At 38.6% G+C, this 14,591-nt stretch overlaps 1 protein-coding gene across 1 annotated transcript in view; it reads left to right on the forward strand.

Moving 5' to 3' along the window:
• Window positions 1–14,248, forward strand: part of LOC137182475 (synaptic vesicle glycoprotein 2B-like) — a 61,729-nt gene extending 47,481 nt beyond the window's left edge. The window contains exons 9-15 of the mRNA XM_067588706.1: window positions 215–303; window positions 485–560; window positions 1,058–1,146; window positions 3,094–3,227; window positions 7,097–7,297; window positions 8,031–8,190; window positions 8,371–14,248. Of these exons, the coding sequence (XP_067444807.1) occupies window positions 215–303; window positions 485–560; window positions 1,058–1,146; window positions 3,094–3,227; window positions 7,097–7,297; window positions 8,031–8,190; window positions 8,371–8,554 (933 nt within the window). The 3' untranslated portion in view covers window positions 8,555–14,248. The remainder of the gene's footprint in view (window positions 1–214; window positions 304–484; window positions 561–1,057; window positions 1,147–3,093; window positions 3,228–7,096; window positions 7,298–8,030; window positions 8,191–8,370) is intronic.
• The last annotated feature ends 343 nt before the right edge of the window (window positions 14,249–14,591 follow it).

Here is a 14,591-nt window from a genome sequence, read left to right on the forward strand (position 1 = left end):
AACATGAGATAGAAGTTTTCACCCAACAATGACAATTGACACCCTCTGACAAAGGTCAGAATGTGTCACCTTCCTATAGGATTCATGGATATGGAAACTTAAGTGTAAAACAGGTCCTTATATTGGAACTACATTATGAAGAAGGAGCATATAGAGACTAAATCTGGAGGGACTTGGTTCTTGGTTCACTGCTGTATGTGCATATTTGTCCCAGGTGTTGAGGAACGTAGCATCTCTCCTGTCTGCTGAGCTGAGGTTTGCTACACTCTTCATGGCCATCATCTGGTTCTGCATGGCTTTCAGGTTAGTTCACATTGTCATCTAAAGTAAGCGTTTCCACCACTAGAGTAGAGTTTTTGCATTTAAAAGCAACCCATATGACTCTGTCTTCATCTGCCAGTTCTTACTGTGGCACAAAGTTACATTCTGATTGTTCTGTGAATCTTTTATTGACTCTGTCGTCTCTCAAACTACACTGTCACAGTTTCTACGGTCTGTCTGTATGGTTCCCTGACATGATCAAACACCTTCAGCATGAAGAGTACCAGTCCAAAGTCAAGGTAACAACAACAACGATTATCCTTTTGCACCTAAAGGACACAATTTGTCACTAAACGTACTCCTTCTTCACAGAGTCATAACTCAGTCAATTCACAGACACAACACATCTTGTTAGATTTTATACTTTTTGGGCCTTATATGTCCAATGTGCCTGATCATGGAACGATGTCCATAAACCCACTTCATCTTTAATTCACTGTTAGTATTATGGATCTAACACCATGAGTTTTGATGTTGGAGAAAGCAATGATGTATGAATTGCTGAAAATATTAATGAATTTGTCAAGAATTTAGATCTTCAAGTCATTTAAAGTGTTGTGCAGCATATGAGAATTTGCAGTGCAGGTATGTTTTGTCCCCCTCAAGTAAGCATGGAATCATTTTGTTAAAACATTTATGAAATTTGGTGTATCTGTTCATCTTTTTAAGTCTGAAGTGACACTGTTTGGTTCACAAACACCTGGATCTGGTTAATGTCGTTTCTCTCTCTTTTTAGGTATTCCATAAAGAACGAGTGGAGAACTTCCATTTTAACTTTTCTTTGGAGAACCAGATCCATAGAGAAGGGGAATACATCAATGACAAGTAAGTCCCACTGTGCCACACACCAGACGCAAAGATATACTGCAGACTTGAGGTCACTAAACTTTTGTTTCAACCGAACCATTTGAGAATTAAATAAAATCCTATAAATCTTCTGTTTCAATTGACTGAACTGAGATCAAAGAGACAACATAAGAATGGAAAAAATCCTGTTTATTCACCTTCAATATATAAGAGTACTTTTTTTCCAAAACCATCATCAGAATGTTTCCAGAGACGCTACAGTATGTAGCACCCACTGTCCTTCTCCATCTATGATTTTTAGCATGAATGCAGTGAAGCTACAGTACTGTGTTTTCTAGGGATCTTGCTCCTTTGGTTGAATTGAAATTCTTGTAACTTTTCTAAAATACCTTGTTCTAAAACATGCTCAGGAGAGCACAGCAGTACTCAATCTACCAAGGAGAAGTCATGTGTGTAGACAGTACTCCTTTCCATGTTCTGTTGAAAAGGACCACTAGAACCTTGTTCCAATAGACACAAATGTTGTTATTGTAGTGTATCAATCATTTCATTCTCAGTTATGTTGTTATCACAAAGCAGCATGCTGCGTTAATGTGTATGTGAAACATTAGCTATATGTCTACAGGTAAACACTTTACTGCATATGCTAATGGTTCACTTTTTTATTTTATCACTATATTCTGATATAATGTACGGTATACTTTTATTTAGTATACAACCATATACTAAAGGTTCCCTGTCATGTGGTTGAAGTAATTAAAGATACACCCCCTTATTTTGTTACTGCACCTAATAAAGCACTCACAAGTCCCAAAAGTTCCTCTGAGCTCACTGTTGATGTTTTAAAACTAAAACTGTGAATAAAAGTGTTTAAAGCCAGAGGGAAGGCAGAGCTAAACAGGCGTTCAAGCTTAATGAAGTAATGAAGTGCTCACACCAAATGTGAAACGAATTTTCACCTTGCATTACTTGCGCGAGTTTGACTATGGGATAATTTGTATTAATTTGCACCAAACAGCCAGAATACATTAGCAGTAAACTAGCGAGCAACGGCAAGCACCAACTCTGTGTGTGTGTGTGTGTGTGTGTGTGTGTGTGTGTGTGTTTGTGTTCAGTTCAGCCTCTGACTGAAACTCACCAGGAATTCGGTAGTTCTTTCCATTATTTCCCTCCAGTCTCTCTTCTTTTCCCCCTCTCCTCTCTGTATGTCCATGGAATACATTCAATTACATTTCCCAGCAGTCAACATGGACGAAGAAAGACTAATTACATTAAGGGGTCGGGACCTCCGCAGCTTGCTGGTTCAGAAGCAAGAGTGCACACAAATCCACTTTTTAATCCCAAAAGCATTCATTCTTCGGACAATATTATTATATTACTGGTCTTTTCCACCAACGGTGAATTTGCACCCTGTTATGTTTGCATGAATGTGATTTTGACTTTCCATTTATTAAGACAAGTGCATCTTCTGGCTTGCACCAGGTAAATTCTAAAACATCAGTAGTGAGCTGGCTGGAAACATGGGGATTTATAGTTGTGATTAGGCTGTGCATAAAAATAAGGGAGTGTATCTTCAAGGATGCTTCACCTCTGCAACAGAGAGTTTTCAGTGCAGTGTATGTTACACTACTGTATATCATTTAACTTCTATGCTTTTTGCAGAATTAAAACAGACAAAATGGGTCTTAACTTGCAAACATCATGAATAGAATAATCAGTAGGCCTGCCACTGAGAATATAATATCGCCATGGAGATGATCACTCTGTCCACATGTGAAGCAATACTCATTTCCATGGCAGTGTTATCAGTGACGGGCATATCAGATTTACCACTGTGAATTACTGTTCAGTGGAGCCCATTCTGTCCGTTCTGGTTCTGTGCTGCCACAGCGATAGAAGTCAGTCCATGTTTTCTTTGTCTGTTGGTTTGTGTGTGTGTGTGCTTGTCCCATACCATCCCCATAGGTTCATCAGTATAGAGCTGAAGTCAGTGAAGTTTGAGGACTCACTGTTTGAAGACTGTCGCTTTGAGGACATCAGGTCCACAGACACAGTGTTTGAGAACTGCACCATCCGCTCCACTGTCTTCTATAACACAGGTAGGTTCAGCTGGAGTAGGACTTTGAGAAAGTTAGAGATCCGGTGTGGTTTAAAGTGATAGCTGATGTACTTGACCATCAGTCATCAACCACAAACAAGGCATGAGGTGATGTTAGCCAGAAACTAACATGTTTAACCACTCCAGACCAGAAAGGTTAAACAAATGTTTGCAATGCTCAAGTCCTTATCAATATGAAACATGACATGAAACAAAGTCATTAATCATACCATCAGTGTTTCACTATAAGGCATGTCATATTGACACAGCACTGCATTGCAAATCACATTACTTGTTATCAATCACATTTAACACCTCAGCTGTTGAGGCAGAGTATTATTAGTATATTAGTATAATGTACTGATTCTTATCACATTTCCAAAAAAAGGTTAAGCCTTTTGGTACCACTTCATGCTAAGACATCTTTTATAAAGGGTTAAAAATATGTCACTAATGGCTCTATTAATGGTTTAATAAATTATTTATGAATCTTTCATAGATCAGTTATAAGCAATTGATAACTTTTGTGTTGCCAAATTGTTAAATATATCTCCCTCTTATAAGCCATCAGAAAAAGTTAGTAGGATATTTGCAATCATAAATGTTAATAAAGTATTAGTTAATGAAGAGGTTTTAGAAATATTCAACAAGTCTGCAGATGTAAATGTAAAGTCATTAATACATGGATTTAAACCAGATGCTCTACAGAAGATTTTCAAAAGGTAAGCAGTTCATTGGATGATTTTTCCTGATGAACTAAAAAGCTAGCTAAAAAGACAATTAAAATGTCATGCTGAAGGAAAATAAACTCCAGCCAACATGATTTTTCACAACCTGGCATCCCACTTGGTGTTCACAACAATGACTTAAAGCTGCTCGATCAATATTTTTATATGAACAATGGATCAAAAGATAATGGGCCCCATCCACAAAGAATGGATTGCACCTGCTAATAGCACTGTGAATTGTGCGGCATTTTCACTCGCAATCTGCTCCGTTTTGAGGTCCTATTCACAAAAGATTTTGTGCCAATGATATGCCGGTGCAAGCACGCCCACAAAGTTTTGCAGCTGAGCACAATTTGCCCTTGTTTTGCATCTGTTTGAGTGAGCGGAGCTGTTTCTAGTGTTTTTCTAGGAGTAAGTATTCATGCAGTTAACACCAACTCTCTGAAGATGCTAATAACTCCACCCTAACTGTGTGTGGCTATTAGCGCTGGTCTTTGTGAACTGGACTGTTTTTGCAACAAGGCTTGTTTGCATAGAAAGGGGCCAGTTTTGCACTGAATGTATGAATATTACCTAATTTATGTACATGCAAATGGAACAGGTGCACCATGACGCTATTTGCTTGGCAGCACAATTTGCTATGCATTTCTTCTTAAAAAGGTTCTTAAAAAGGTTCTGCTGTGTTCCGTTCCTTAATGATTTTGTCAGTGTTTTGTACTTTATATCTTTAATGGTGATGATGTTTTGGGGTTTTTTTGGATTTGTGTGTTTTCTATTCTTGTGATGTTGTTGGTGTGTAAAATTATGCTGCTCAGTGCACTCCCCCCACTCACCCAATTAAGGTACACAATGGAAATAAGCTTTCTAGCTTTGTTGTGTTTCATAACTTTGCTAGAATGTGTATGAGAAGTCAATCAATCAAGCTATGAATTTCACCTTTTACAGGTGCTTTGTGAATTACACATCTTTTTGTCTCATTTGCACAGGTTTAGCAGCCACTAAAGCCACGCAATCCCTTTATGGATTTGGCCCATTGTGTAATGTACAACTCTTGACAGACCCACATAACAGAGAATTATAACTCTGCACTTCCCCTCAGCTCCAAAGAGCGGTTAAGAGTCTTTCAGCTCATTGTTTTAATTTTTGAGTTGGCAGCTTTAGGGTTTGGATCACCCTCACATTAGCAGCAGTGTGCAGCTGTTTTCAGTGAGAAAGCTCTAATAAACCCACTGTACACTACCTGCCAGCGCCAAACAGCAGATAGACAAAGTTAGAGACCAGCTGGTAAACAAAGTGGAGCATCTATCAGCTAAAGAGAGACAGATTTTCTCAGGAGCTGGTGGAGACCAAAACAGAGCTAAAAGGAGAGTCAATCCTGGACTTACATTTGATGTTTTTGTCCAACTGACATTCATAAGGTGGACAAAAACACAACTCCAAATGAATGCTAATGTTTCTCTTTGTCTGCTGGACATGTAAAAAGGCAACTGTTTGCTAACACATTAGCCCAACAAGGTCTCTAATTAGGTGGTAAAATGTCAGTGTTGTGTTTGTTTCAATGCACCCAAGTAGCCCAAAAAATTGGTCCTTTAACCTTCAAAGGCCCTGTTTACACCTGGCACTAACATGCATCTCGGGTGATCTGATCACAAGTGGACAGCTCTAAATACAGGTGTGAATGCACCCAAGACGCATTGAGGACGCATTGAGATCCGATCACTCAGACCACTTTCGGAGGTGGTCTGGGCCGCATGTGACCACATTCATTTAGCAGCGTAAACGCAATGTGTCCTGGGCCACATTGAGGGACCGCCTACTCAACTGACGTCCTCTATTTTTCCCTGTTTTTCCCATTTCGCTAACTGGTTTTCCTCATCAAATCAACAATTTGAATAGAAATTAAACCATTCATTTTTCACTTGTCTGTCTAAAAAAATATTTCAGAAGCTAAACTTTGCTGGATAGTTTCCTCTGTCCTGTCAAGTTGATAACTACAGTTTTTAGTTTTGCCATGCTGCTAAACATAATGAGCTCAGGATTTATCAGGAGGACGTCTGCTTTACTCCAAACAGTTTCACTGTATGAACCTGGACTGTGTGTGTAACAGCTGACCTATTGGATGTGTAGAAAAACACATAACGTTAATTAACATTAGATCCTGACCGATCCTGTCAGCGTGTTGGAGATTTGAATAATCAATGAAGTTAAGCTGCTGTGATTTGTGCGTAGATGTGAACAGCGTCTCTCAATGGAGAGACGTAGCTGCGGGGAGATCGCTGCATATAACTCTATATATGTGTCTATATTCCGATGTGGCGCTAGAGCAAATCAATAGGACAGGCATTTGGTTTTCGTGAGGGGGCACACAATGCATTGTATATTTGTTTATCCTATTATCAAACAAATTGAACACAGCTTTGGACGAAGGATACATGGACCCCTGCTGGTCCTCCCGCCGGTTAAAAACGAACAAATTTAGTCTTTGCAAACGGAAATGATGTGTTTATTTGCATATAGAGCGAGGAAGTGAGATCCAATCACAAGTGGTCACTCAGGTGTAAACAGACGTACTTAAAGCTGTCCACTTATGATCAGATCACCGGAGACACATGTTAATGCCAGGTGTAAACAGGGCCAAAAAGCCATTAACAAAGCCTTTAAAAATGGTGTCTGTCTGTCAGTCTGTCTGAGTTTTTGAGAGTTCAAAACCCAGGTGCAGTAGACAGAATTTATGGTCCAATTATTCCTCCAATACTGACCACAATTCTTCAAAAAATTATCTATACCTCTTTTAGAAATGTGCTGCCATGTAAGTCATTACTGTAGGTACAGCATGGCAGTTCAATTCCAACTGCGGTCCCAAGTGATAAAAATGGTAAAAACTTTTACATTTATTTTCAACCTGGAATAAAAAAAACTGACATGAACAAATTGGAAAATAAAGGAGATAAAGAATTTAGAGAGCACAAAATATCCACTGCAGAGAGAGCTGAGAGGTTTGAATGAAAAAAGAAAATTTCCAACAATATTCCAGATATACAAAACCTTGACAAATGTTTCACTGAATCAGGTTGAAGGCTAATCAGTTGACCTTGTTCTGTAAATTCCATCTTATGTTTCATGGTCTCCTTGTACTCTGTAGACCTGTGGGAGGAGAAGTTCATCGACTGCAAGATGGAGAATGCCACCTTTGAGCACAACAAACATGGCTGCCACCTGGACACTGTTGAGGACAATGACGTTCTCATTTACCTGGTTAGCTTCCTGGGCAGTCTGGCCGTGTTGCCCGGCAACATCATCTCTGCCCTCTTCATGGAGAAGATCGGCAGGGTCAAGATTATAGGTGATGTTTTGGAAGTTTGATCTTATTTTATAGATGCAGGCCAGGCTATTAGGGTTAGATGTGAAGTGTCCTTTGTTGCCAGAGAGTTTCTGTGTAACTGTGAGGTGCATGTTTTCTAAAATTTTGGATCCAACATGGACTCATGGAAACTCTTCCCAAACCCAAACCAACCACGATCTTTCCCTAATCTTAACCATACCATAGTTAGTGTTTAGAAAACTCTTTAGAATTTGATCTCAGTTCTCAGTTAGTACAAAGCAAGAAAACCATGAAGATTTGGGAGTGGGTTTGGCTAATTTTCATCCTGAAAATGAAGGACTTGAATGAATTGTAGTCTAACCTAGTGGAATATGGATGGGATGGCATGCCTCCCAAAGCCCCAACACATGGTTCATATACAGCCCTGTTTGTAGTCCATGTGCACTACAGTTGTGGCCCATGTAGTGGGGTATACATTGTCTACAGTCAGTTTGGTGCATGTGGAACCTACAGTTATATATCAGCCTCTGTTGAAATGCAGAGGCTAAATAGTAAATGTAAACCTATAGTGTGTTGCGTCAAACATTGTGGGCTGGACTGATGGCTCTTTAGTTTGATGTTCTGATACAATTGTTCTCTCTTTGAGTCTTTTTTGAGTTCAGCCAAAGTCTTAGTTCTACAGATATGTGACAATATATTAAAATTACATACAGTGAGAAAGGATTCATTGTAGGATCTGTGTGTATCTCTTCAGGTGGCTCCATGCTCATTTCAGCAGGCTGTACCTTTTTGCTGTTTCTGAGCTTCAGCCAATCAGCGATCATTGCCCTGCAGTGTCTGTTCTGTGGCGTCAGTGCAGCTGCATGGAACGGCATTGAGGTGGTGACCGTGGAGCTGTACCCTGCTTCTAAAAGGTACCAGACTTTGTTGTCAAAGCTGTGTTGATATTCCATATTATGTGTTAGATGAACAATGCGAAACAAGTCTGTTTTAGTGTGCAAACTGATATAAAATTTGCAAATCTGACAAAAAAGCCATGTTTAAAGATCTTTAAGAATGGTCGTTAAAAGCCGTATCTTGCTTCTGTCTCCCAGGGCTACAGCGTTCGGTGTGCTGAATGCTCTCTGTAAGCTGGCGGCGGTACTCGGCAGCTCTATCTTTGCCAGCTTTGTGGGCATCACCAAAGCCATCCCCATCCTCCTGTCTTTCACTGCACTGGTGTGCGGCGGCCTGGTGGCCCTCAGACTGCCTGACACACGAGAGAAAATCCTCCAGTGAGGTCATGTGAGATGCAGTGCAGGGGGTGGGGGGGGGGGTGTGATAAGGGGATTAAGAGGCCAAAATATATCTGCTTAATGTTGGAACCTGTTTGAGTTACAACTGAATTTGACTTCACTTTGCATTTGAGAGAAAGCAAGAATGGAAATAACCCACACCTATTAAATGTAAAATGCCAAGCTCATTTTTTTTTCTTTTTATTAACTGTGTAAAACATTTTTATTTTGTGAAGGTTTCAGAGAGGAGCGGTCGATCATTTCACTAAGGATGGGATGTGGGGGGGGGGGGTTAGGTGTAAACAAGTTTCAGTGTTCAGAAATGATTTCTGTTGAAAAAAGTGTGATCCTTGAATAACACAATGAATCTATTAAGACACTAGATGATGATGATGTGAGGATTAAATCACATGATCTAACTGGTTATAATATCCTCTGCTCCTTGTATTTCTACCACCAGTGACATGCATGATGGGAAATAATGTCAGATACTGGCTACATGTTGGAAAATTCTTTCTGTGGCTTTTTTAAGGCTTTCCAGCAACTTTAGCAAATATCTGAGTCTATAAAATGGTTGGCTCTTCTACAAATCAGCCTGAATGTTGAAAAAGTGAAAGAGGCTGTTAAGTTTGGAATTCTCTGACGTTTCCTTCTACTTGTTCTTGTAATGTTGTGACTTTACAGCTGTGGCCAACTAATGACTGCATTCAGCTTGTCCAGTTGTCAGCAATTTGTCGTTTTGTCTTCTAGTTCTGGTTTGAGCTTAGTCACGTCTGACTGATGATATCTGTAGCTGTGCCATCTCATTTTCACTTATGATTTTATTTTTGAATTATTTGGGAAATTTAGGGAAGTTAAAGCCAAATGAAATTGTAATTGTCTTCACATTTTAAGTAAGGAAATATAAACTTATAATGACACTGAATTGTGGCTACTGTTTCTGGAAATATTAGTGGAAACTCTGGGTGGGTGTACTTCCCCTTTTTTTCATAGTTTTGTTTAGTGATATAATATATCTGCTCCTTTACAACATTCAACATTTTGGAGGACCCAGTGTGCTGTTAAGTTTTTATTTCACTTAGACAGTGGAAAATAATTACTGTTGCCGACAGAGTTTAAGAATCTATCCTAAAGGAGCCATTCAAATTATTTTGTGCAATTTTCCTCTGAGTAAAAATTTCCCCTGCAACTGGTAACCTGAATTCCATGGTTTTTGCAGTGCCATTTCACTAGCAGTTTCTGACTTCTCATTGCATCAAACTAATAGAGAGGTTTAATATACATGAATACTGCAGTAGTATTACTTGAAATGAAACAACTACTCGTGTGTGTACCGAGATCCAATAGTCTGTCCTATGTGCTGTATGTTGTGTATGAACACCGTCTCCTCTAGTCTGTAGCTCAGTCTGAAGTTGATCTCCTCCTTTCCTCAGCACAGGGAAACTACTTTCTCATTTTGCTGGACTTGCACAGACATAATATGTCTCAGTAAAACTGTGTGTACATTTGCTTTTCTGTCTTCAGCAGATGTACATTATAGACAAAACCACCATAGATAACATTAGGTCTGTTGAGTGTGTTAATGTAACCCTGTCTCTTTCCTTTTTAATAACTGTTACCTTCCCCCTCATTGTCCCACTGTCACTTGTCCTTGGCCTGAAATGAGTAATGGCATTATTGCACCATCCTGTGGAGGAAACTAACCATCACTGTTGGTTTGGCATCCTGTTTGCATGTACAATATAAAATCCTGCAGTGGGACCACATACTGCCTTCCCTGTTTGAAAATGATGATGAAAATGCTTGTGAATGGAGATCAATGGTATACTGATATATACAAACATGACTTCATGAAAGCATCTGCCATTTGTCATGTAAAGTCAGCCGTCTGTGGTTAGAAGTCCAAGTGGAAGACAACAAAATTAACCGATGCAATTCACGAACTGAACAAGAAAATTGATAAATTGCCTTGTGCTCTCAGTCATAAAGTCAAAGGGAAATTGATTTAATCACTGAAGCTCAGCAAACATCAGATTTCCCATTGTTCCTGTTGACAGCAGGCTCAGTGAATAAAGTTTGTGCACATGTGTGGTTTTTGATTGGCCTTTAAAAAACTGACAGCAGTAGTAAAAATGACTGAGGTAGAGCTGAATGTGGTTGACAGACAACAACTGTTTTGATAATTGATGATTTAAGTCATTTATAAAGTAAAAACTTCAAATGTTAGCTGTTTTGCTCTGTTATGTATCATTGTAAATTTTGAATTTGATATTTAGGGTTTTTGGCTGTTGGTGACTGGTTGTGATGGGCATTTGTTATTACATTTGCCATTTTATTGAGTACCTAAATTAATATATAAGAAAATAGTGAAATACCTTACATGATAAATGGCAGTTTTGGGTACATGATGAATGAAAGCCAGTTTGTAACCATCAGCTGTGAAATCGAAGTGCATTTGAATTGGCTGTCACTTTGTAATTTATTAACCTCATCAGTGTTCATCATTTCACAATCCTTTTCATCACTTTAGCTTTGATTAGTTTGTTTGTTGATGTCCACCACAATGAACAAAATGGCTGTTCTGCAAATCACATCAAGCCTAATCTGTTCACTTCACGTCATATCAAATAAGTCAACTAGTCCGTTCCCTTCAAAAAAAAAAAAATCTTCTGACTTGTTTTCAGTTATAGGCAGTTTCATATTTTTTATCATCACCACTCAGATTTTGCCCGGATTTACTCTTTTGCTTGTTTCAAAAATCATCTCATCACTTTCTCTATCAACACTCTCAAAAGCTAAACTCAAACCACATACAGTACAGAACAGTACTTAATGAGTTCATTGTTTTCTTTTTCTTGTACAGCTTAATGTTGAAAATGTATTTATTACAAAGGGTTTTGTGCTGCGACTGGTTGTGTAAATGATGCATGTTTGTCTAATGTTTTCTCTTGGCTATGTTTCAATGTGTCTTCAACATAGTGTGTATGTTTAAAACTGTCTGGGTCCAAAAAAAGAAAGGAACAGCTGCACAGATAAATAAAGCATCAATGGTTGGATTTCCACTCTGCATGTGACACAAAGCTGATATTGTGTCAACAGTGAGAGCGCTTGACTGTGTTCAGTGTCTTCCAAAGAGAGTCATTTCTATTTGAACCGAGCATATTCTGTTACTGACCGCATGAGGCAGATTTCAACCTCAGTCTCCCTCTGCTGTCGTCTGCTTTGCTTTGATCATACTTTGGCTGTGATCTTGGAGCTGAAAAGGTTTTTTACTGTAGGATGAGAATCTCCTTTGATAGATTGTTGCTTTTTTTTTCTTTCATCTCTTTATTTTTATGAGATACACATTCATAAGCTGTTTCCTGTCTTGTGCGCCAGCAAAAATGTGCATTTGTAACAGTTCAAGAGAGCGGGAATGAATCTCTTTCATCAGTGATAAGAAAAACCTAAATGGGTGTAGTGTGGGTGGTGGGTCAAAAGAATAAAAAGAAAACAATGCAGTTTTGTAAAATTGCTTGTCTAGTTGAGGCTGAATTGTTGAACATGTCTGTGTCTAAAGGTGTTGGGTGTTGGCAGCAGTGTTTGAGTTTTCTTCTAACTAAGAATCAAACAGCAGCTCTTTGTGGAGCTTCTTTGACAATATGATTACACCTTGAAATGAAAATTCTACTTTATTTATATAGTCATTCATCATGAAAATGGCTCAGAAGACTTAACATAGAAAGAGGCAATAAATAATTAATTATCACAGAACATAACAATATTAGACGTTCAATGATGGTGTATTCATATTTGTGATTTTCTTATTAATCACACTTGATTACTATTCACTTGTCAAATTTTCACAATATTTCTCCCTCAGCCAAATGCAATGTCTTGAATCAAATGTATTTTGGAGAAGGTTCTATAGAGACATGCAGTAGTTAGCATCCTAGATTTCACATACCATCTGTCAAAATGGTTATACATGGGAATAAAGCATCAGTTATTATGTCAAAAACAACTTAGATTTCAATATGTATATTGAAGCTCATAATTCAAAAGCAAAGGTGCAAGTGGCAGAGTGATGTGATTACTGTTGGGCAAGTTACTTGCAAAAAGTAACTCATTACTTGAAACTCAATTACATTAATAGACTTAGGACTTAACAGCTGAAATGAGTTACAAAATGTGTTACATTGCTTCCTTTACTCAGCCCAGCTCCTTAGAGGTGCCTTCCAACAACTCTAAAGCTGCTACACCCACAGGTCTCATTTTCTGTATTTAATAAATGTAGAGATAGAAACCAGGGTTCACACACCCTCCAGCTATGAACAAAACCAGCTGATTTCTGATTGTAGGCTTACCAATGGATAACGTTATCAAGACAGCTAAGAAGATACTCTGTAAATAAGACAACTTTGAAGTTACCTGGTATTGTTTTGTAGTTCGTCCTCCTTAGAATAGTGCTTCCCTGTGTGTTGTTGGGGTTAGGTCTTAGGTTAGGTTTTGCAGAGATTACTGGGGTTAGGACGAAGGTTAGATATAGGTTAAGGAAAGGGGAAACAAAGCAATGGAGAAACAGACTCCACTGCAGCACCAGACAATCTGTGCACTGAACATAGTAAGAGAGCAAACAAGCCGAGCTCCAACATGTTGAAGTGATGGAGAGGTAGTTACTGTAATGTCAATTTCAAATTGTAATCTCTGACACCACCCTTTACTGAAAAAGTAACCACATTTCTATAAAATGTTAACGAGTAATATGCTCCTGCCCAACACCGTGTGAGACAAGACAGTCCTTGCATAACAATAGAGTCCGTGCGTAACAACCTTTCCCCCTTTTTTTTTAAATGTAAATTTTATTTACATTTTTTAAAAAAAACCTTTTTACTGCTTGCAATATTGCCAATGTGTTATCATAAAACATAAACCTACTTTAAAAATCTCTCATTTGACTCAAAGTTTCAAAGCTTTAACTAACAGTTTACCTGAAGAGATGTCTCAGACTGCTGGTAACTGAGACTTTGCTGCTCTGTGGAAAGTTGTACCACTACTATAATAAGGCATTTGCAACATGTGAGTTTTCCTTTTATATCCCAGTTGAGAGAAGATTCTGTTCTCTTGCACTGTAACATCCCAAATCAAGTTTTAAGAATGAGCAAAAGCTTTGCTGCAGTCCTCACTATTTCTGCTACAGTGCCATCTGCAGGATTTTCATTTGACCCAGACCTCATGGTTGAGATGTTCAAACTGACAAACCACAAAGCCTATTTAGAAATTTCTCTTAATGATCAACTATCCACTCCAATCACCGAAACTAGTACTGGATGGGTCAGTACGGCTAGAAAGCCCAAATCTGTTAGTGTAAGATTATCTTTAAAAGTCTTGATAGTAATGTTTGTTTTAGTTTGGTAGATGCATTATCATGGCTCCAATAATCACAATGAAATGGCTTATGAATAGTATGTTTTTGATTTATTCACGTCTTTATTTGGACCTGTTGTCTGTCTGGCACCACTGTAAAAAAAGAAAAAGCCATAATTTGTTCTTTGTTTAAATATTTTGTATTTTGAATCATTGTCTTTCTTTTCATTGATGGAGGAGAGTTTCTTCTGTGCAAAATGTTTTATGGTTTGATTTGATTTCTGTTTGTTACCTGTGTGTATTTGTGGCTGTGACAAATCAGACCAATAAAATGAGTTCATCAATGCACTAACATGCGTCTGCTTCCATGGTTTGCCTACAGTTTAGAGGTATTTACTGACCATCAACAGCTAGCTTAACATTAGCCCCCATGACTGTATTAAGTCCCCTCCTCTCTCTGAAGCTACTTTGTTCTCACAGCCTCCAATGATTCCTGGATATTGCCTTGCCAGTGGCTAACGTTAGCCAGCTAAGAAGCCAAAGCATGCGTAAGAAAACTTTGGAGTTGCCTGGAATCACATTTCTCCTCCTCAGGTGGCAGCTTACCTTGTCCGCACACTTCCAGCCCCCACGTTAGCACCAGTCTGTTCAGCGAGACCAAAATGATATGATGATAAAACTGTGCACACAACTAT

The sequence above is a fragment of the Thunnus thynnus genome, chromosome 5 (genome assembly GCF_963924715.1).
Source record: "Thunnus thynnus chromosome 5, fThuThy2.1, whole genome shotgun sequence".
In the NCBI taxonomy this organism is placed as follows: domain Eukaryota; kingdom Metazoa; phylum Chordata; class Actinopteri; order Scombriformes; family Scombridae; genus Thunnus; species Thunnus thynnus.